The 23225-nt window shown below is 34.0% G+C and overlaps 1 protein-coding gene across 5 annotated transcripts in view; it reads left to right on the forward strand.

Moving 5' to 3' along the window:
• The window catches only part of ANKHD1 (ankyrin repeat and KH domain containing 1), a 155568-nt gene that overhangs the window by 83559 nt on the left and 48784 nt on the right, over window positions 1-23225 (forward strand). For 2 of the 5 annotated variants that reach the window (XM_049873813.1, XM_049873811.1), the window contains exons 8-10: window positions 107-344; window positions 587-778; window positions 4379-4488. In XM_049873813.1, the coding sequence (XP_049729770.1) occupies window positions 107-344; window positions 587-778; window positions 4379-4488 (540 nt within the window). Of the gene's footprint in view, window positions 1-106; window positions 345-586; window positions 779-4378; window positions 4489-15502; window positions 15998-23225 lie in introns of those variants that run through there. The other 3 variants (XM_049873810.1, XM_049873812.1, XM_049873814.1) reach the window with 3 other exon arrangements.

Genomic DNA, 23225 nt, shown 5'->3' on the forward strand with positions numbered 1-23225 from the left:
TGTCTTTTCCTAATCTCTTGTTTCTCTTCTCCACTATTAAAAAAAAAAAAAAAATCTCGAAACAACAAAAAAAATTCCCCTCTTCTTTACTTCTGAAAACCTGCAGGATGGACATGTAGAGGTAGCACGTTTGCTTTTGGATAGTGGTGCTCAAGTGAATATGCCTGCAGATTCATTCGAGTCCCCATTAACGCTAGCTGCCTGTGGGGGGCACGTTGAACTGGCAGCTCTACTTATTGAAAGGGGAGCAAATCTTGAAGAAGTTAATGATGAAGGATATACTCCACTGATGGAAGCTGCTCGGGAAGGACATGAAGAGATGGTGGCACTACTCCTAGCACAAGGTACAGCAGTTTTACTTCTTTAAAAAAAAGAAAATAATGTTTCCTTTGAGTCTTTTGTGTCAGTATCAATATTTACTACAACTAAAAAAAATTTTTTTTTTTTGCATTGATGATGAAATTATCAATGCCCTGAAAGGAGGCACAGAAGCAGAGAAGATAGATTATTATCACAGTTTAGAACAATAATATGTTTATCGTAACACTTTGACAATTAGTTTTATCTATTTTTATGTTTTTTCCAGGAGCAAATATAAATGCGCAGACAGAAGAAACTCAAGAAACTGCTCTTACCTTGGCTTGCTGTGGAGGATTTTCAGAGGTTGCAGACTTCCTGATTAAAGCAGGGGCTGACATAGAACTTGGCTGCTCCACACCTCTGATGGAGGCTGCTCAGGAGGGACACCTGGAGTTGGTTAAATATTTGCTAGCTGCCGGTACGTGGCTTTAAAAATGTCTTTTAGAAAAAGATGTATGTTACTTTCTTAATTTGAACAATTTACCTCAACTTTTTAGTTTCTGCAAAAGTTGAAAGACAGTTTCACAATTTAACTGCTCTTCTTAGGCTCCTAAATTTCCAAAAATGTCACTTTTCAAAAGAGTTCCTATTGTTATGTTTGCTAAGTGACCGTAAGGCTTGCCATTGACCTCTCTCCATTAAATGGTTTGTGGCTTCTAGAAGAGTGAAGTGATTCCTTCCTAGTTTCTGCTAACAAGAGGAGGTGGGAAAGACATAGAGGTTATAATTTGGTACTACTGTAAAGCCTGTTTATTTCTTGACATTTCCAAGTCTGCACAGAAAACAGAAACAAACAGTAAGTGGGAATTTTATGTTTCTTGGCAGAAGTACTTAGTTTAAAAATAATTTGTGCTTTATATACTATTAAGCGATAAATACTATTAAGCGATAGCAACCAAGTATTACACTCTTGGCTAATAGCATAAATGTATTTTTACGTAAAATATTTGTAGTTGTGAAAAGCAAAGTAAGAATGCACCAGAAGAAATTGATCCAGATAGATGTAAACTATCTGGATCAATATTTAGTTACACTTAATTCATCTTTTGGGCCTTTACTGATAACATTAGATGTAGCCCAGGCTCAATTTTTCCTTTCAATCATTATTGACATCATTTCTTAAACTAGATTCTTAATGTTTTGGATGATTGTTTAGATTTTGAACTAATACACCAACCAACCATAAAAGCTGACCTCTTCCCTGACTCAAATATTATTAATCACTTGTGGTGCGGTGGTTAAGAGCTTGGCTGCTAACCAAAAGGTTGGCAGTTCAACCCCCAACCACTCCTTGGAAACCCTGTTGGGCATTTCTGTTCTGTCCTATAGGGTGGCTGTGAGTCAGAATCGACTAAATGGCAACCAGTTTTTTTTTCATATGTAGTTAGTGTATATATTATTCAGTCATTGTCCCCACCCCTGCCCCATCACTTTTAGTTACTGTCCATGTCCCATTCAGGAGTCTTTCTCTACCAGTGTTACCTTTCTGTATTCTTCCCAGATGCCTCTTATAACTAGAGTCATGCTGTTGTACGAGGTTTTTAAAAAAAGGAATAAATGTTTATTAAGAAATTATTGAAAACCAGACATTTTGCTTAGTTCTTATATTATCTCTATTTATCATCACAGGTCCCAGTGTAATAAGAAGTATTAAACACATTCTTTTTTTTTTTTGTACATAGGGAAATGAATGCCCAATGATGTTACATAATTTCACTAAGGTAACCAAGCTAATACATGACAGAGCCAATATTCAAACTTGTTTTTCTATTTCATCATCAGTGATTCTTATATTTAGCTCCTTTTGTTGATTTGAAGTAGTTAGTTCCCAGAGCTATTACAGAGGTTTGAGAATCACTTTCTTTATATAATCACTACCTAAAAAAAATTTTCCCCATATTTGAGTGTGATTTATTTACGAAGTTCTTGTAGTGTAGCACTAAAGGAAAATCCAGTAGGTCTTTTAATACTCCAGCTCCAGTGCCATCAAGTCGATTCCGACTCATAGTGGCCCTATAGGACAGAGTAGAACTGCCCCATAGAGCTTCCAGGGAGCACCTGGTGGATTCGAACTGCCAGACCTTTGGTTAGCAGCCGTAGCACTTAACCACTACGCCACCAGGGTTTCCCTTTTAATACTACTGCCTCTATAATTAAAAAAATTTTAAATACCTCTTTGTTATGATGTTTTTTTAACTTAAAGAAAATAGTGTAATGAACCCATCAAACCCATCACTCAGCTTTAATAATTTTTAATTCATGGCCAGTTTTATTTCATATATAACCTCTCCCCATTGCCTATTTATTTTTATGAAATTATTCAAATATTTTAAATTTAACACTCTAAATTTGAAAATAGATTATTCAAAAAATAAATTTATTTTTATAAAATTGTAAATATTTTAGTATGTATTTTTAAATGATAATATTTTAAAGAAATTTTAATAATTTCTTAGAATCATCAAATATCTAAGCAGTTTTTATATTTCCCTGATAGTCTTGTAAATGTGTACGTGTGTGCTTAACGACTTGTTTGAACCAGGATTCAAATAAGATTTATATATCGATATTGATTGATATATCTCTTAAATTTTTCTAAATTCGTGTGCTCCCCTTCCATCGTTTTTTTTCCTTGCAATTTTTGGTTGAAAAAATGAAATGTTTATCTTTAGGCTTTTATGCATATGGATTGCTGATTGCACCTCCATGATTTTATGTAACTTATTATTCTGTTCCTTGGATATCCCATAAATTAGTAGTTAGATCTAGAGGCTTGATTGAATTCTGTTTTTGTTTTTTTTGACACAGCTACTTCATAGGTGGAATTTGTGCACTTTCTTCAGGAAGTAATGTCTGATTGCCTCTCTTTTTGTGATATTAATAGCCATTGGTGATCATTGCTTAGATTAATTAATTGGTAGTTATAAAGTGGTGATATTCTGAATTCTGTTATTCCTTCCTTTTTTTTTTTTTAATCTAGAATATGCCGAGAAAGAGAAACTTCCCCTTAACTATTTGATTCCCCTTAGGTACAGATTATAGAGGAATGGCAGAATAGATGTTTGATTTTTTTCCTTTCATTTACTAGTTCCAAAATAATGAAGTGGTCCTCTAGCATCCCTGACAGGTAACCAGTGGAATTTTTTTTTTTAAGTTGAACATCATTTTGTACTTCTAAATTTAAACATATATCATGGTTTTTACTCCATCACAGTCATCATTCTTTTTGATGTAAAAATTGTCTAAGGATTAGACAGTTTGACTATCTGTGGTCAATAAGGTTAGCTCTTAAATTTTTTTGATGGGACCTCAGTATAGTCAATGATCATTTCTTTGCTTTCTGATATGGCAAGATGTTTCAGCCTCATCTTCTGTAGTTCTTACCCCAGTCTTGGAACAAACCATTTCTCTCAAATGCCCTAATTCTACTTACTAGGAAATGGTATTAAGAGACCATAATCTAAGCTAGAGGTGCTATTTCTCATTGGTCTCTCATTGTTTCTAAGCTGTTTTAGTTAGGAATGTGTAATTTTCTTAAAGATAAAATACATCATGAGTTATGTCCATCAGAACCATAGAGATTTTATTTAACCTCAATAATCTTTTATCTGTTTCTCAAGCATGCCAAAAATTTCTGTCCTTACCAAATACTCATTTGATTTATATCACGATATCCGTAGAACTGTCTCAAAATACAAACCAGCACTACCGCTAATATGATCTGAACAGTGTTTAATATTTTGTGTTTTTGTACCTCTTTTATTCCTTAGGGTATATTTTCCTACAGATATACAGGCAATTTGCTGTGTTTTAAGATCATTTGGTATAGTTCCTTTCTGTGTGGCTAAAAGTATTTTTACAAAGCATATTTAAATAAAAATCAGGATACTTAAAACACACTCTAATATTTTTACATTTTGAGTTCATCAGTTTCACCAGGTTGCAAAATTGGGCTAGCTAATATATAATTTTACAGTTCATAAAATAAATATATGATTTTTTTGTGTTTGTTTGCTAGGTGCTAACGTTCATGCTACAACAGCAACAGGTGACACAGCCTTAACCTATGCTTGTGAAAACGGACATACAGATGTTGCAGACGTTTTACTTCAGGCAGGGGCAGATTTAGTAAGATATTTTTAATCTTAAATATTTCTGTGTGAATGTTAATACTCGTTTACTTATTTATTGCAAAGGTTGATATATATGTTTATTGTCTTGATTTTGGTAATGGTTTTGTGAATGTATATATAAGTGAAAGCATATCAAATTACACATTTTAAACATATACAGTTTATCGTATGTCAATTATATCTCAATCCAAACAAAATAAAACCAAACCAGTTGCCATCGAGTCAATTCCAACTCATAGTGATCCCATATTAAAGAGGATTCTGGGGCTCCATCTAGGCTCAGCTGAGAAATAGTATGGTGGCTATGCTTCACAGATGAGGAAAGTACTTCTTAACTTCTATTGACTATGAGATAGATGTAAGCATAAGTGCTATGGTAGCATATGGGACCTTTGGGAAGTCAAGATATCACCTCAGAAAAATATTAATTCTTTAAGGGCAGTAGGAGGAGCTAAGGGAAAAGGGAAAAAGCACCTGATGTTTTCCCAGTGTTGGGGGAGTCTTGCATAAGCAGACTCAAAAGTGAAGGAGAGAATAATTCCTTTCAGGAACTTAAACCAGTGGCCCTCAATTCGACTCAATTCAAGGCTATCCCATGTATGTCAGAGTAGAACTGTGCTCCGTAGGATTTTTAATGGCTGATTTTCCTGAAGTTGACCACGAGGCCTTTCTTCCAAGATATCTCTGGGTGGACTTGAACCTTCAACCTTTCAGTTAGCAGCTGAGCACATTAGTCATTTGCACCACCAAGGGACTCCTTCAGGAACTTGTTAGTTGCCATCGTTACTCATTTATTTTTAACATTTAGAAAATACCAGTAAAGGTCAATAGTTCATATGCTTTGTATAAAATATATATTTTTAAAGCGTGGCTACTTGTTCTAGTTTTTGCATGAATTAAATGTATTTGAAAATACTTAATGTTTAATAGGGTATACTGTTTCTTTTCCTTAGCAAAACCGTTAGTTTGTTTCTTCCTCACACACCACCCCCATTTGATAGTCCTGCACTTTTTAAACTGCCTTTTATCAGAAATACCACAAATTCAGTGATATATTCACAGGATAGAATAACCTGTCAAATCATTTTGAGTGATTTGTTTCTTAAAACTCTGAGAACTGAGGTTTAAGTCTTTCTTTGATTAACTAGACATTTAAAAACAAAGCTACTGTTGTTGATCACCCTCCTAACAACATTATTACAACAGTATATTTTTTTCTGATCTTTTAGTATTTTCTAAAATTTCAAATTAGAAGGCAGGTTCATGTGTATAATAACCCTTACAAATATGGAAAAGTATAAATAATATTCCACCTAAAGTTTCATACTTCTTGCTGAAATTTATGCTTTGACTAAGTTTTGTTTTGAGAGAGTGCTTTAAACTGCTTACTAGAGTTTCTCCCAGAGTTCCCATATATATTTCTTAAGACTTTATATGAGACATACACAGCAACGAATGTTGTAGAGAATCAACTTTGTTAGTTTCAAGCGTTTAGAAAAAACTATGCAAGTACTGCCTTTTAAACCACTTCCAATAACATTCTCAGATAGGTACCTGAGAATATTTGTTGGAAAATAATTATTGACTAAAATGAATATATAGTGTGATTATACTATTTATTATTTCTACAAACACTAAATATTGTAATAATATTACTAGCATTCTTTCTTATTGATCAAGATCTATCCCATCGGTTAAAATTTCTGAGGGGTGTACTTTTTTGTTTGAGAATGACAGAGGTATATTAAGTAGGTCTCAATCTTCTGCCTTTCTGTATCTTTTTCTTTTTTTAGAGTTGTTTTCAGTCATCTATAAAACTTAGGAATTGAAGTATTTCATCACTTGAAATATGTAAAGAATAAAAACTTAGATACTATAAACAAAGTTTAATACTCCTAGCCTTTGAATTGTTTTCTGCATTCTCTCTTCCTTCCCCTTTTCTAGAGCAAAGTTACTCTCAACTTGTTTGTTAGGAGTGCTTCTGAAAACCTTAAGCAGGAAAAAGAGGAACTATTTGTTAAATGTGCTGTAATGTACAATAAAACCTTACTGATCTTGACTGAGTTAAAAATCTGTTATGAAATATTTTTAAATGTTTTATTTTTACAGTACCTAAACACCTGGAATTAGGTTAATAGAGTATGATTAAAATAATAATAATTTTTTTTTTTTAGAGCTCCTTTAAAGGGTTGCTTTAAATGAACAGATAATTACTGTTTGCATTTACCGTATTTTCTTATGTTCAAAATATAAGACAAAAAAGGCTAAGATAACTATATATCTTGCTAAATACAAAGTTAATGCTATTATCCTAACATATTGTTTATTTTTCTATTTTACAATCTTTATTTCATATTTATATGTAATTATAATCGTAGTATAATACAGTTGTTTTCTGTTTTCACTGTGCATTTTATCATCTTTTCTGTAGTCTACAGTGTCTAAATTTATAACTCTTGCATAATATTCCATCCAGTTGATGAACCATAATTGTTCACTTATTGAACTTTTGACTTGCTTTTCATTGTTGTGAATTCTGTTAGATTTAACAGCTTCATGTGTATAGCTTTTATTTTCTTTTAAATTATTTCATATATTGATTTTAACCTTTTAAAATACATGCCTATCCCTTGCTTTTGCTGTCTGAGAAGAGCATCTCAATTTTAATATTAGTTCTTTTCCTGGTTGTAAAAGTTGAAACTTGCTCTTTGTAGAAAATGTGGAAAGCATGTGAAAGTATGGTAAGGTTACTATTTAAAACCTATAAATTAATTTTATAATTTCAAGACGTGCCAGCAGCAGAGTAAGGCATGAAGACCATTCCCTGAATTTTGAGAAAAAGTAATAATTTTTATTAGCTGGGCCAACAAGGCGGTGGCTTCTTACTCGTCCTCCATTCTTTGCTGCCCCCTCTTAGTGTCTGTTTTGGGCAATAGTCTATTCCTCTAGTGTTCGGAAATGAAAGACTCTACTCCCCTTGCATGGAGTGGAAGTGTATTCCTGGCATCCGACAGGTATGTTTAGGTTTGCTAGTTCTTGAAGTTAAATAAAATTTTGTGAGCTTGTCTAAGAACCTTTGTTTTTGGAGAGCTGTTTTTAATCTATGGTTTTAAATAAGTATGCAAAAGTCAACCATTAGAACACAATCCTAGACCAATTTGTATGCTTTGTTAGATTTTAGAGTTTAACTTTTGCCACAGTTAGGTTTTGATACTTTGTTTCTCTTAAAAGCATATTAAAAATTACTGTTGCCTGTTCTTTAAAATATTCTGTGCCAGAATCAACTAGGATATTCATTATGATTTTAAAAAATTTGTAATGCAACAACTTGGGTTTTCTTGTATTGTTTCTTAGATGAAACTGAGAAGTTTTAGGACTTTTCATTCTAAATGTATTATAGGCATAATTTAGAGCTTAGTTTTAAAAGAAATCTAGAAATTTCATCATTTATTGTTTTTAAAAAATTCACAGCCACACCAGATGCATACTTGAACAATTTCAGATACATTTTCAAAATATGTGCATATTCTAATTGCAGTTTGAAACTTATTTGAAATTTTATTTTCTCTAATATTTTTAAAATATTTTACATTAAAAAAATATAGGTATTACTGGTTAGAAGAACACTGAATGTCCATCATCTTCAGTGACTATGGATTCTACTTTGGCTCATTGATGTGTAGCTTGTCTAACCTTTTAATAATTTCGTAAATTTGAATAATAATAATCCCATTATTTAAAATTTTTACGCTAGTTTAGTATCCTTAAACAAGCCATTTAAAATCTTCTTTTTTATGAAAATAAAAAATTTCAGTTTTTTAAAAAGTTCTTCCTCTTCAAAGGGCAGAATCATTTTAGCTACTCTGTAAGCATAGAGCTTACTCTATAAGCATTGAACAAATGACCAAATCCACATCTTCTTGCTATTTGCATCTCTTGTTACCACTGTAATAGGAATCGTTGTATATTGACATAAAGATGATTATTTTATGTGTTTTCTTTGTCTTCAGAGTATATATTTGTTCTGGGTACCCAGATTTGTTTTTAGTATTTTATGTGATTACAGGTAGAAACCAAAACCAAAATCAAACCTATTGCCATCAAGTCAATTGCAACTCATAACAACCCTATAGGTCAGAGTAGAACTGCCCTGTAGGGTTTCCAAGGTTGTAAATCTTTAAGGAAGCAGACTGCCACATCCTTCTCCTGCAGAGTGGCTGGTGGCTTCCAACTCCTGAACTTTGAGTTAGCAGCAGAGCACTTAACCACAGCAGAGCACTTAACCATTACAAGGGCTCCTTATTATAGGTATAAATACAAAAAACCAAACCCACTGCCGTCGAGTCGATTCCAACTCATAGTGACCCTACAGGACAGAGTAGAACTGCCCCATAGAGTTTCCAAGGAGTGCCTGGTGAATTCAAACTGCCGACTTCTTGGTTAGCGGCCGTAGCACTTAACCACTACGCCACCAGGGTTTCCTATTATAGGTACACCAAACCAAAAACCAAACCCAGTGCCGTTGAGTCAATTCCGACTCATAGCAACCCTATAGGAGAGAGTGGAACTGCCCCATAGAGTTTCCAAGGAGCATCTGGCGTATTTGAACTGCTGATCCTTTGGTTAGCAGCCATAGCACTTAACCACTATGCCACCAGGGTTTCCATTATAGGTATAGGATGGCATAAATCCATTGTAAGAAAGTTTGTATTAAAACACATCAGCATTCTGTAGTACCTGTAGTCTAATAGAAATTAAAAACAAAAATCTTCTTTAGAAATTACTTAATTCTGTTTCGCTGGAAAGGATTTCTCATAGTATTAATGTCCTTACAAGTTTATAACTGAACAGCTTGGTTAAAAATAATAAATACCATTTAAAAATTTAAGTTGATCACCTTCCCATAGTCTTTGAGCCACTACTCTGTTGTCCTGTATTACTCTAGGCCATTTTCCCCAATTGCTGGTCTTTACATTAGAAGGGCCAAGATTTAGTATTTCATATCTGTTCTCATCTCTGGAGTTCTAGTAGTGCAGTAGTTAAAAGCGCTCAACTGCTAACCCAAAGGTGGGCTCTTGGAATCTACCAGCCACTCCGAGAGAGAAAGATGTGCCTGGCGGTCTGCTTCCATAAAGATTTACAGCCTTGGACCCCGACGGAACAGTTCTACTCTGTCCTATAGGGCCACTATAAGTTGGCATCAACTCCATGGCAGTGGGTTTGGTTTGGGTTTGGGTTCTCATCTCAGTAGGTTACTTCAGCTAAAGCACTCATGGCTTGACTTCTTTTACCACAGTCCTCCAGTCCCCTTTTAGTATTACTTCTCAAATTCAAGGTGGGGACTTTGCAGAATTAACCGTTTAACGGTATAATTTGAGTTGTAAAACTCTGCTTTTTATTTCTTCTTTTAATTTTGACCTACTTCGATGTCCATGTTTTCCTCACTTTCATGCCCAACCGTTATTGTTATAGTCGTGATTGTTGTCTATGAAAGGCCACTGCATCAAGGTCAGAGTTTCCCAAGGCGTCAGTGATAGTATGGATGGTTCAGATGTCGGGTGACAGTCTCTTATGCGTAAGTGGCAATATTGCATTTTTTGACCTGGTGAGTGTTTGTGTGGTTCACTTTAGCATTTTATAGGCATGCATTGCTATTCCAAAGTAGATCAACTGAAAGGAAGAAATGCCTCAGTAAGTCTGTATCCTGTAAGTCTGTATGTACATGGAGGTCTAATGAGTGACAAAGGCTACACTTAGTTGAACATTAGACAAGGTACCTCATCATAGCCATCAAATCACTAATCTGTAAGCATTTGCCTCAGTAGTCTTATCTCAGAAATGGTAAGTTAGTGTTATCTCCTGGACTCTTTACCAAAGCCATGTAAAAATTAGTAATTTAGGATTTGGAAAGTAGAAAATGTAGTATATTAGAAAGAGCATTTTACTGTGCTGGGAGATATGAGACTTTGGTTCTTACTTTGACTCTGCAGGGTATCCTTGGGCAAATAAATTCTGTAGGGTTTTTGGTTTTTTTTTTTTGTTCTTTCTCCCCCTTCTCCTCCTCAAAAATAACATATTTGGAGTTATTTATAATTAAGAATTAGCAGATTCAGCTTATTATATTTTATAGGTTACCTTAACAGATAAAAATTATTAATCCCTAAAATACACAGTTAATTTACTAAGGTTACTCCAATAAAAAATAATCTGGCATTGTAATGCTTAATTGTGATCTCTTCCACCATAAGTCCTTTTTCTATCAATATTTTAGCCTACTTAAATGCTGTTACAGACATAGGAAAATTTTCTTGACATATATTTTTCTGTTTTAAGTAAACATTTTCCTTTTTCCCTTGTGGAATACAACATCTAGTCAAGAATGTAGTCTCTCCAAGACAGCAACTGGTTGGTTTATAAGATGTTAACATTAGGGAAAGCTGATTGAAGGGTATTTGAGAACTGTCTTTATAACTTCTGTAAATCTGATTTTATTTTATTTCAAAATAAAAAGTTAAAATAAATATATTTTGAGGACTACATATATATATATCTAGGGTTGGGAAAATTATTAGGATGAAAAAATATATGTACACATACACAAATACGTAACTGGGACAGATAGTTCAAATTTTTACAGAATTGTTCTTAACTAATTTAAAATTAAATGTTTATGTTCTAAGAATTTATGATCAATAAAAGGGCTTTTTGATTTAAAAGAAAAAGGATATAGTTTCTCCAGTCATCTTTGGTATTATTCAATTAGAAGTTTATTCATCTTTCTCTGCGATTAAAGTTTATTGCAAGTTGTAGGATAAACTTGTGATACATCTGTTCTTCTCACCTTATATGCCCTCTAGTCTTCTCACCTTATATACCCTCAAACTTTTCAAAATTTCCCTTGTTTAGCATTGTTTTTTAATTTTGGCTTTCAAATGAACATAAATATGTTCAATGAGAGACAAGAAATTTGGAATGCTGGTTTTCTGAGAAGTCCACACCTAAAATTTTGATAACTACTGCCAAATTATCCAAAAATGTTGGCCAGTCCATATACTCCTGTGAACAATTGAGAGCTTATGATTCCCCACATTCTCACTAATATGAGTTGAATTTTTTTTTAAGTGAATGGTTTAATTTTCTAACCTCTGGTTAGTCCTTATGTTTGCTTCATCTAAAAAATATTCTCACTCTGTTCTAAATAACCGTATGAACTACTTGTTAATTGCTCCCAAAGCTTAGGTGTACTATATAAAACACAAGTATTTTTTTTTAAAAAAAGGCAGGTATAGAATTATTTTCTGGAAGAGTATTCAGATATTTTGTTAATTTCTTTAAAAATAAACAAATCAGTTTTCTTAAATCAAAATAATCAGAATGTACCTATTGACCGCCATGCTGAAAGATAAAATTAATGTACCTTCCACCAAAGGCTTTTCCTGAGGTATTTTAATATTGTCATGGTTTTATAACATTTACATTTTGTTTTATGACCCTAGTTCTCACAGTTGTTTAACTTTGAATGTACCATGTTTTTTATAAAAAACGCTCATAGAAATAACGTGCCCACACATATAACACGCACAGCGTGCCTAGGAAAATAATGCACGAGGGGTTGCATGGTTGGCAAAAAATGTATAGCATGCTCATTATTTGCATAAAAATAGGGTATATTTAAGTGAATTCAGTGTTTACCTTACCAGTCTTTGACGTTATATAGTTTTTTTAATGATATTGTGTTTTCAGTGAGAGTTCATACAACAAATTGTTAAATCAATTTTTATACATCTTGTTCAGTGACATTGGTTACATTTTTCACAATGTGTCAGCATTCTCATTTCCATTTTGGTAGTTCTGTTTCCATTAATCTAGTTTTCCTGCCCTACCTTACCTTCTCATCTTTGGTTTTGGGTAAATGTTGACCATTTGGTCTCATACAGATTTTTTTTTTTTTTTAGCTTTTAATTGGACTTTGCTTTTTTTTTTTTTTTTTTATTGTACTTTAGATGAAGGTTTCCAGAACAAACTAGTTTCTCATTAAACAGTCAGTACACACATTGTTCTGTGACATTGGTTAACAACCCCGGGACATGTCAACACTCGCTCTTTTCAACCTTGGGTTCCCTATTACCTGCTTTTCTATTCCCTCCTGCCTCCTAGTCTCTGCCCCTGAGCTGGTGTGCCCTTTAGTCTTGTTTTATGGGCCTGTCCAGTCTTTGGCTGAAGGGTGAATCTTGGGAGTGACTTCATTACTGAGTTGAAAGGGTGTCCGGGGGCCATACTCTCAGGGTTCCTCCAGTCTCTGTCAGGCCAGCAAGTCTGGTCTTTCTTTTTGAGTTAGAATTTTGTTCTACATTTTTCTCCAGCTCTGTCCGGGACCCTGTATTGTGATCCCTGTCAGAGCAGTCAGTGGCAGTAGCCAGGCACCATCTAGTTGTACTGGACTCAGTCTGGTGGAAGCTGTGGTAGATGTGGTCCATTAGTCCTTTGGACTAATCTTTCCCTTATATCTTTAGTTTTCTCCATTTTTCCTTGCTCCCAAAGGGTTGAGACCAGTGGAATATCCTAGATGGCCACTCACAGGCTTTTAAGACCTCAGACGCTACTCACCAAAGTAGAATGTAGAACATTTTCTTTATAAACTATGTTATGCCAGTTGAGCTAGATATTCCCTGAGACCATGGTCCCCACAGTCCTCACCCCAGCAATTTGGTCCCTCAGGGAGTTTGGATGTGTCTATACAGCTTCCATGACCTTGCCTTGTACAAGTTATGCTGGCTTCCCAAGTATTGTGTACTGTCCAGATTTTTTTTTTTTTAAAGGAGCTCAGTACTCACGGGTAATATTGTTTATTTCATGTGCCAATATGTTATTTAGCTGAAAGGTGACCTCCAGGAGTAGTTTCAGTTTAAAGTTTAAAGGGTATCTCAGGGCAATAGTCTCGAGGGCTCTTCTAGTCTCAACTGGTCCAGTAAGTCAGGACTTTTTAAGAATTTGAGTATTGTTCTACATTTTTCTCCCATTTTGTCATGGTCCGGTTATTTTGTCCCTGGTCAGGATGGTTGGTAGGGGTAGCTAGGTACCTCTAGTTCTGGTGGCGTCAGGGTAGATGAGGCCATGGTTCACGTAGGCTATTAAAAAACAAACTCATTGCTGTCAAGTCAATTCTGACTCATAGCAACCCTATAGGACAGAGTAGAGCTGCCCCATGGCATTTCCAAGGAGCAGCTGGTGGATTTGAACTGCCGACCTTTTTGGTTAGCAGGCGTAGGTCTTAACCACCGTGCCACCGGGGCTCCGTGAAGGCTATTAGTCCTGTAGAAAAATTTCTTCTTTGAGTCTTTGGTTTCCTTCTTTATCTTTTGCTCCAGATGAGTAGAGACCAATAGTTGTATCTTAGATGGCCTCACATGAGCTTTTAAGACCCTAGACACTACTCACCAAATTAGGATGTGGAACAAATTTTATGAACTGTATTATGCCAACTGAATGAGTTATCCCATGAGACCCTTCACATTTCTAAACCCTCTATTCTACTGTCTTCTGGTACTGAATATTGCCAAAACCTGCTAGAATATTCCCCACCATATGTATTTTTCTGCCTGGATTATCATAGAATTTTTCACTATTTTTAAATATCTGATTTAACCAGGATGTGTCATGGTGTTGATTTTTTTTTATCGGTTTTTCTTGGAAAACAGTGAGCGCTTTCTATCTGCAGATTTTAGGTCCTTTTTTTTTTTAAGGAAAGTTTCCTCTTAATTATATCTTTGAACACTTTTTCTATTCTGTTGTCTTCTTTTGGAATATTTATTATTTATGTGTTTGATCTCAGTTATCTGTATTATCTTTATGTCCAATTCCTTTCATTTCCTCTGCATTGCTTCTTTCTTAGGCCTATCTTCCAGGTCACTACTTTTTCTGCTTACTTGTTGCTGCTTCTAATGTGGCTGTCATGGTTTCATTATTATTTTGTTTCTTTTGCTCTTCAGCCCACTTTTAAATTTCTTCTGTTATATCACTTCATTCAGCTATTTACTTAAAAGAGTCCATGTTGTTTTTAATTTATTCGGAAGTATAAACGAATATTTGACTAAAGTTTTATTTTTTCACTTTTGTAGTGCTTCTGAATAGATTTCCCGTTTAATATTTTGTGCTTATTATTCATATTTGAATGAGGCTTGTTATTTGTCAAAAATAATGTGGGAAGGGAGAGGAAGTGAGTCTTAACAGTTAGCTAATTCAAATCAGGTAGTTGTCTCAGAATACTTCCCTAGCAAATCAGCCTTGTTCTCTACGATTGGAGCATGTGTCTTCTTCGGGTAAGCACGTTGCCTGGGTAGGAGGTTGAAGAAACTTAGAGTAAAGCCTTCTTTAGGCCACATTTCTTTTATTTGGGCACTTGATTGATTCTGGTCAGTGACTATGAAGCTTATTACTGTTTCCTCAATCTTATCTTGTCTCTCTTCATCAGGTAGTTTTTCTCTGCCAGGAGTCTGGATCTAGAGAAAATACAGATATTCCATCTCTCTAATCTTTGAAGGTTCCTGGTTTAATTGAAAAGTGTCAGCACTAATTTATGTGAGCATTTATAATAGAGGAAAAGTTATATAACCAATTATTTTCTAGTATTTTCCTTACTTTTTCTCCCAACTTATGATATTCGGAAATCTTTTGATTTCAGTGCTTTCCTTGGTCAGATATTAAAAGATTTTGCTCCTGTAACTGTGGCTTTAGTTGTATTTGGAGAAAAAGGCATGAGTTTAAATAATTCAGGAGAACTATGACGATTTATATTGAAGTTTTAGTGGTAGAAAGCTGTATTATCATACCCTTAAAAAATTCATACTCTTCTCATAAGATTATGGTCTGTACAGATGAGAATCTTTTTAGTTGAAGATCCTGAGTTAACAAAGCCCAACATCTAAAGTACCAATCACAAGGTCTTCATGGCCAAATGTGATTTTAATTTTTGGAATAAGATCCGTGAGTTCTTCTTTTTCCTTTCGCAGGACAAGCAGGAGGACATGAAGACTATTTTGGAGGGCATAGATCCGGCCAAGCATCAGGTGAGGGTGGCCTTTGATGCTTGTAAGCTACCACATAAAGAATAGATTGTAGGCATCCAGAACTCTGGATATATGAATTTGAGCAAGAAGTTACAGGACCCTGCTGGGTAACAGAGGAAATCCTCTTCAAATGAAAAAGAATATGAAGTCCTAATAAAAAGAGATCTGCATTACTAGTAGTTTGCTTCCTTAGTATTTTTTTCTGTTTGGTATTTGTAAAAAGTCTCATAAGCAAAAAAAGATCTTATTCAGATAGTCCTTTGGCATTCTTCCTTATTGGGAGAGTTAAGATGTCTCAACTGGGAAGTCTTAATGATCAAGTCTTTTGCATTCAAATTTTCACATCAAAAATCAAGCACACAGATTTAGGGTTGATATATTTATTGGGTTATTTTTATGCAATCCTCAAACAAATGAAAAAGAAAAAAGTGAAACATTGTATTATTCATGCCCTAATTTCTATAAACTAAAAGTTAAAAATTTTCTATTTTAAATTGTCTCCTGTGATCTCATTCTGAAATTGGCTCTTAATAAAGATGAATGTTTGTTAATAGGCAAACATTTCCTTTGAAAAAAATTTGTGGAATTTGTGCCTTGTTGGTTTTAAAAGTCAAACAAATTTACTATTCACTGTATTCTAGAAAGATTTGTTTAATTTTAGGTGCAGTGCTTACTTTTTAATTAGGAATGCATTGGATTACACATAACTTAGGCCATCTAAAATAAACTTCTCAGTACCAAGCCATTTGTAATCATGATGTTTATTAAGTATCTTCATTATTGGCTTGCTGAATGAGTAGTAGTCATATTCATTCTATTTTGACCAAAGTAAATGAATTTATTTAACAGACTATTGTGTGAAAATATGACCTTCTACTCAGTTTGCATAATATCTCAGGCTTCTGTCTTGAAGGTAAATCTAAGTGTTATTTCAAATAAAATGCTTCTTTCTCTTAGATTTATGAAAGGGACTGTGAATATAAATGTATCTCTCTAGCTGTCTCACAACTGTGTGCCAAAAAGTGGGATACTTTTTAAAAATGGGGCTTACAAGCCCAACTTTTAGAGGCTCAGATTCAGTACATTTGGAATAGGGAATCAGCATTTTAACTGATATCCCAGGAAATTCTCATAATTTGTCTGTATTTCATACTTTTAGACTTTGCTAGTCTGTACAGATAATTTTGCATCATTGTTGAGTCTTGTTGTTTTTCCATCTTTGCTTTATAATAAATAGATTGTTCTTCCTCCATCCAAACTGAATAAACTTGGTTTTTCTCTTTGTTACTTGTGATTTTAGAAACTAAACACAAGCCCTAGGACAGTGCCTCTTACTGTTTTGTCCATCCCAGTTCTCCTGAGGGATAGGAATCAAATCAGTAACAGTAGATCACTCAGGTAACTATTAATATACAAGGATGGGCTGGAAGAATATAACCCCCCGAGTGGAGAGTATCAAAATCCTCTAGTACCTACCAAAAAAAAAACCAAACCTGCTGCTGTCGAGTCGATTATGACTCATAGTGACCCTACAGGACAGAGTAGAACTGTCCCATAGAGTTTCCAAGGAGCACCTGGTGCCTCTAGTACATGTGTAGTATAAAACAGTCTCCTTCCCTCCCCTGTTTCTGGTCATTCCCTCCAACTCCAAGAAAAACTGCCTCGTGATATAGTTACAATCCTTAAATATATGTTTTTGGGTACCCCGTGGCTGTAATTTTAAAGGAAATCAACTTATTTTTAAGAAAATAAACTTAATTAAAAATTAAATTTTGTTATCTAAACCCTATTACCTAAATCTAAATTTGAACCTTTTTTGTCCTGGTGCATATTTACCAGAACCAGAACTTTGCAGTGTATTGTTTCATGGGTAAACTTTTAGGGGGCTTTTCTGAGCTCTAATTATCCCCTTATCAATATACTTCAACTGTTGGTGATTAGCTTACCTTAATAAACTTTAAATATGACCTCACTTTTTAATGTTAGCTTATTAAGGTAAAATACACATTTAAAAATTTTTTTAAATTAAAACAATCTGTGAAATACACAGAACTCAATACATTTTTTTTTTTAAGACCAAGATCTCTCTTTCTAGGTTATTGTATGTTGAATGAGTCCTTTTCAGCTATCACGAGGTTGTTTAAATATAAGTACAAATGACTTCCAGTCAAGAAGTTAGTATATTTGGGAACCCCTCTGCTCTGTGTTATTTCAAGTCATAGAAACAACAAATAAATATGAGAGAAAAACTAAAATACATAGCTGTGCCCAAAAACAAGATTAAAAATCTCACAGACTAGAAATAGAGCATGGGTCCATAGCTAAAGCTATAGGCCCAAGGAGAACTAAGGCTAAAAAAAAATGGGCAGTGGGGACTGGGATTTCAACTTCTGTAGGGGAGTAAGGACTGAATACATCACACATGTAGCAGACCACTCGATCTTGGCTTTTTGAATAAAGCAAGGAACTGGGACCTTACTGCTCCACCTATGACCCAAGATAGAAAAAAATCTCCAGGCAGCTGCTGAGGGTTGCAGTTAGAAATTGCTAATTGTTGTTGGTGAAAGATAGAAGCAGAGACAACAATGTAACTTGGCCAACATAATTCTTTGGCTCAGGGAGCAAAACTGAAATATCTCCATGGTGCAAGAAAGTTTAAGTTATCTACTTCTGAAATTAAGTGCCAGACTAAGGCAACTTCTAAACCATCTGATGAGGAGGGATGAGTTTTTGGATGGACAGAAGAGAGAAAAAAAAAAAGGAGAAGAAAAAAATTCCCATGCAAAATGAGCTTTCTCAAATAAAATTATAAAGGTCAAGATAAATACACTGTCAAGAGAGATGGTCAAAAAGCAAGCAAACAGAAAACAGCAAATCAGATGGGAGAATCCACACCCAAGGAAACTGAATGTTAAGCATGCCTATTTTAAGCTAATAATTTCAGATTATGAAATAAAAGATAATTGTGAATTAATAACAGGTGCGTATGAAATAAAACAATTTTAAACTTTAGGGGGAAAAGTGGAAATGCTCAACATAGGAAATAAAAACCAAAAAATGCACACAGTTGAGTAAAGAATCAGTGATATTGCATGACAAAACAAGAAATAGCACAATATAGCACAAAGATAAAAAGATGGAAAATATGAAAGAGAAGTTGAGAAAGGAGATTGAGAAGCTCAACCATACATCCGTTGGAAGCTCCTGAAGGAAAAGTTAGAAATGGAGTTAGAGGCAGTGTCTGAAGAGATAATGATGGAGAATTTCCAAGAATTGAAACCAGACAGGAGTCCTTGATTGAAAGTCATACCAATCACTAAGCAGAAAAAATAAAGTTTGTTCTTAATGAAAGTTCAAAATTTTAAGGATAAAAATACCTTAAATGCTACCAGAGAAAAAAGATTTATTACCTACCAAGAAACAACTGTCACATCCTTGACAGCAGATTCTCATCAACAATAATAAATGACAGAAGACAATGGAGTAATGTCCTCAAAATACCAAGAGAGAATAACACAATATAGAATTCTATACTCAATTGCCATTCCAGAGAGGAAAAACTAAGCATGTTTTCAACTCTACAAAGAATAAAAGGTCTTAACCACCATCAGACCCTTGCAGAAAGAACTACCAAAAGATATATCAAGTTGAAGAAAAATGAAGCCTGGAGGAAGGCATGGGATGCAAGAAGCTACGGTAAGCAAAGAAATTGGTAAAACGTGTTATAAATACAAACTGAGTTTAAAAACCTTAAATTTTGTGTTTGAAACCAGGGTATTACTAAAATTCTAGAAACAGTAGCATGAAAGTCAGTAAAATGTGTTAGGTTAAAAAGCCATGTTAGAGTTCTTTATCCAGGAGGAGGATAAAGGATAAAGCTACTTAATGACTACGGTTATTTTAGAGAAACTATCAGTAATAAGAATAAATATAAACCTATTGAACTTAATTGTTAAAAGGCACAGACTTTTGAATTAGGTTAAAAAAAAAACAAAATCTAGTAAATGCTATTTACAGGAAACAAACCTAAAGCAAAATAGTAGAGGTTGACAAAGTGAAGGAGAAAATTATGTCAGGTAATATTAATATCAGGCAAAGTGCAACTTTAAGCCAAAAGCATTTTTAGAGATAAATGAATGTTCCTCCAACTGATACAACAATCATATACTCATGTCTAAATAACAATTTACCCTCCAAATAAAAGGGAAAATGGCAAAATTACAAGGAAAAGGGTCAGAGTTATGGCTGTAGTGGGGGGATTTTTTTTTCACACACTTCTCTATGAAATTAATAGATCAAATAGATAAAACAGTTGTTAAAGATACAAAAACGAAGTTTGCTCTTATTGAGCGTGAGCTAGCATCTTGTTTCCAATAAAAATGCTATATATTCTTTTTTCACAATAAGAATTACCCATGTGTTAGGCCACAAAAAGTCCTAAGAAATCCCCAAACTTCTTATCATATAGACTATATTCTCTGATCTTTATCGCTGTAGGGTCACTATGAGTTGGAATTGACTAGATGGCAGTGGGTTTGGTTTTTTGGTTTTCTATTGCTTGAAAAGTACAGATCAGTAATAAACTTTTTTAAATACCAAACATTTAGAATTTGAAGAAAAGCACTTCTGCATAATAATGGTAAAGAGGCAAGCACAGTAAAAATTATGAAGTAGAAATTGAACTACCACAAAAACACACCATACCAAAATTAGGGGTGTGGGAGCATATACAGCTAAAGTGGTCTTTAGAAGGAAAATTATATATGTGTGTGTGTATATATATAAATATATAGGAAAAGTAAATGAAACTAATAAGAGAATAACAGGTAGTACAAAGAAGAAAGGAAATAAAGATAAAAGCAAAAATTAATACAATAGAAAACAGCAAAAAGCAGAGATAAAAAGAACAAAAGAGGGATAAAAATAAAATTAAAAGCTGATTAAAAAAAAGGACTACTAAGATAGATAAACCAGCCAGACTAATTTTTTTTAAAGGGAGAAGGCACAGATAAATGATAAACACTTAAAGAGAGTTACAACTGTTTGGTACAATAGAAATCTTTAAAATTCATAAGGCAATCCTATGAACAATCAATAAATATGAATACTTAGATGAAATGAATACTGGATTTTTTTCAATAAATATGTAGTTAAAATTGACTCGAGAATAGGAAACCTCAATAGAATAATAGCCATATTCCAAATAGAATCAGCAATTTAAAATCTCCTGTCTAATAAAGAGATCCAGATAGATTTATAGGCGAGTTTTCCCAAATGTCCAAATAACAAATAATCTCTATATTATTCTGACTCTTCCCAAGAACAGAAAAAGAAGAAATATTATACTGCACAACTGCTTTTGAAAATAATTCCCTGTATTTGTGAAAAAAAAAAAAAAAATCAGAAGTAGTTTATATCCTAAAATTTTACTGATCTTGAACAAATACTGATTGTATTAATAAACCCAACATTCCTAAGTGGGTAATATATGTAAATTTGATTCCCGTTTTAAAAGGAGGATTTTAGTGGTCAGATATTTTGGGACAAATGTCATATATTCTAGAATATACATTACTAATTTTAGGACATAAAAGATTGTAAATACATTATGAAATTGTGGCATTATTTTACCAACTGTTCTCTCAAACATAATTGTTCAAAACCAAAGGAATGAAATGTGTATTAATAGGAAGAAAATTAAACAGGTAGATTTTTCATACCTTTTATTTCAGGAATTTTCTTAGTGTGTTGAATTTTAAAACTTAACTTGGGGTGAGGATCTTGGTACTGTTATTTTCTGATTTCTTATCTTTTTTTGCCTGTGGTAATATTTTAACTACACAGAATTAAGTTATTTAAAACATTAAACAGAGCTTTCAGAATCCTTAGTTTTTGCTATTACTTATGGCATCTAGTAATATTGATGGGTGTTACTGCCAAGCTTAAGAATTAAGAAAGAAAGGAAATTAGTGTTGTCCATAGAGCCCTGGTGGCACAGTGGTTAAGAGCTCAGGCTGCTATCCGAAAGGTCGGCCGTTTGAATCCACCAACCACTGCTTGGAAACCCTATGGGGCACTTCTGCTCTGTCCTATAGGGTCGCTATGAGTCGGAATCAACTCGATGGCAATGCGTTTGTTTTGGTTATCCATGTTCTAGTAATAATGTATTAACAAATGCAGATAATTAATGTCTTGCTCTTAAGTTTAGCTACTACTCTTAATTTCTTGTTTTTTCTTTCTCTTATTTACCTAGTAGAAAATTAAAACTTCAAACCTTGGTACTAGGAGAGGGAAGATTTGAGAGGTCAGTTACACTTAGGTTCCTGCTTGATAAACAATATTCAAACACTTCATTGTTTTAGGCATTAGGGCTACAATGGTAAGGAAAAGTGGATATAGTTGTTGTTCTCATGAATCTTACAGTTTAGCAGAGGAGACATGTTAGTCAAATAGATATACAAACTAATATATGATTGCAACATATGAAGAAGAGGTTCATGGAGCTATTAGTAAATAATAAGGAGAGTGATCTAGTCAGGAAGTTCAAGAGAGGTCTTCCTTGAGGAAGTAACACTTGACTTGAGATGAAAAGGAGTTAACCAAGTGAAAATGTGGGGAAGAAGTGATACAGGGAAGCGAGGACAGCATGTGCAAAGGCCCTGAGGCAGGAGGAGAAATAAATTTCTATTGGGGCATTTTATTTCCAGTATGTGATTGACTTTACTGATGATTTAGAAATAAGTTGAATGGAAAAACTAGACAAACAACTTTCTAGGTCTTTCTGAGTAAGGTCTTAATGATGTCTATTCAGTTTTGTTTTAAATTAATTGTGAGAATGTTAGGTTTACCGACATTTGAATGTAAGTTGAAAACCCAAAGACAAATTCTTTTGCCATTATTCAGTTAGCATTATCTATAGTTATTCTATACCTTAGAATTAATAAAGATTGTTGGCTACACAATATGCCATAACAATTAGAAAAGCCAAAGTATAAACTAGTACGCTTTATCAACAATTGAGCAATACTACAGTATCAAGATAAAAGATCTCTTCTACAGTGGAATTGCTGTCTTTGTAGTCCAGTTAAAGTTTCTATCACATTGACAATCTACTCGTATTTCTCACTGTTAGTTTGTCTGAGTTGTAGATCAGATAGCGTTATATAAAACTCAGTGCAACAGACTAAATTTTATTCTGTTGCCAGAGCACACCATTTTTAAGTTGACAAGGATTAGCTAAAGGATTTTCTTAATTGAGTGAGCTGAAACAAAGCCTTACTTAATTACAATTCTTTATCAAGTTTTAGTAACAAATGAAGACCAAACCACTCCAGTGCTGTTGACTCGATTCCGACTCATAGCGACCCTATAGGACAGAGTAGAACTGCCCCATAGAGCTTCCAAGGAGCTCCTGGAGGATTCAAACTACCGACCTCTTGGTTAGCAGCAGTAGCACTTAACCACCACGCCGCTAGGGTTTCCAACAAATGAAGACAGAACATCAGAAATTAGTGTTTGCCTACTAGTGAAAGAGGGGATAGGTGAGAGAAATCTTCATAGAAGTGACATATCAGCTACATTTTAATACTTAAATGAATGTAATAAGGGTTCACAATTCTCTTAACAGACAGTACTATTTACCATAACAAGCAAGCTCCTTTCAGTG

The sequence above is a fragment of the Elephas maximus genome, chromosome 2, assembly GCF_024166365.1.
Source record: "Elephas maximus indicus isolate mEleMax1 chromosome 2, mEleMax1 primary haplotype, whole genome shotgun sequence".
Classification (NCBI taxonomy): domain Eukaryota; kingdom Metazoa; phylum Chordata; class Mammalia; order Proboscidea; family Elephantidae; genus Elephas; species Elephas maximus.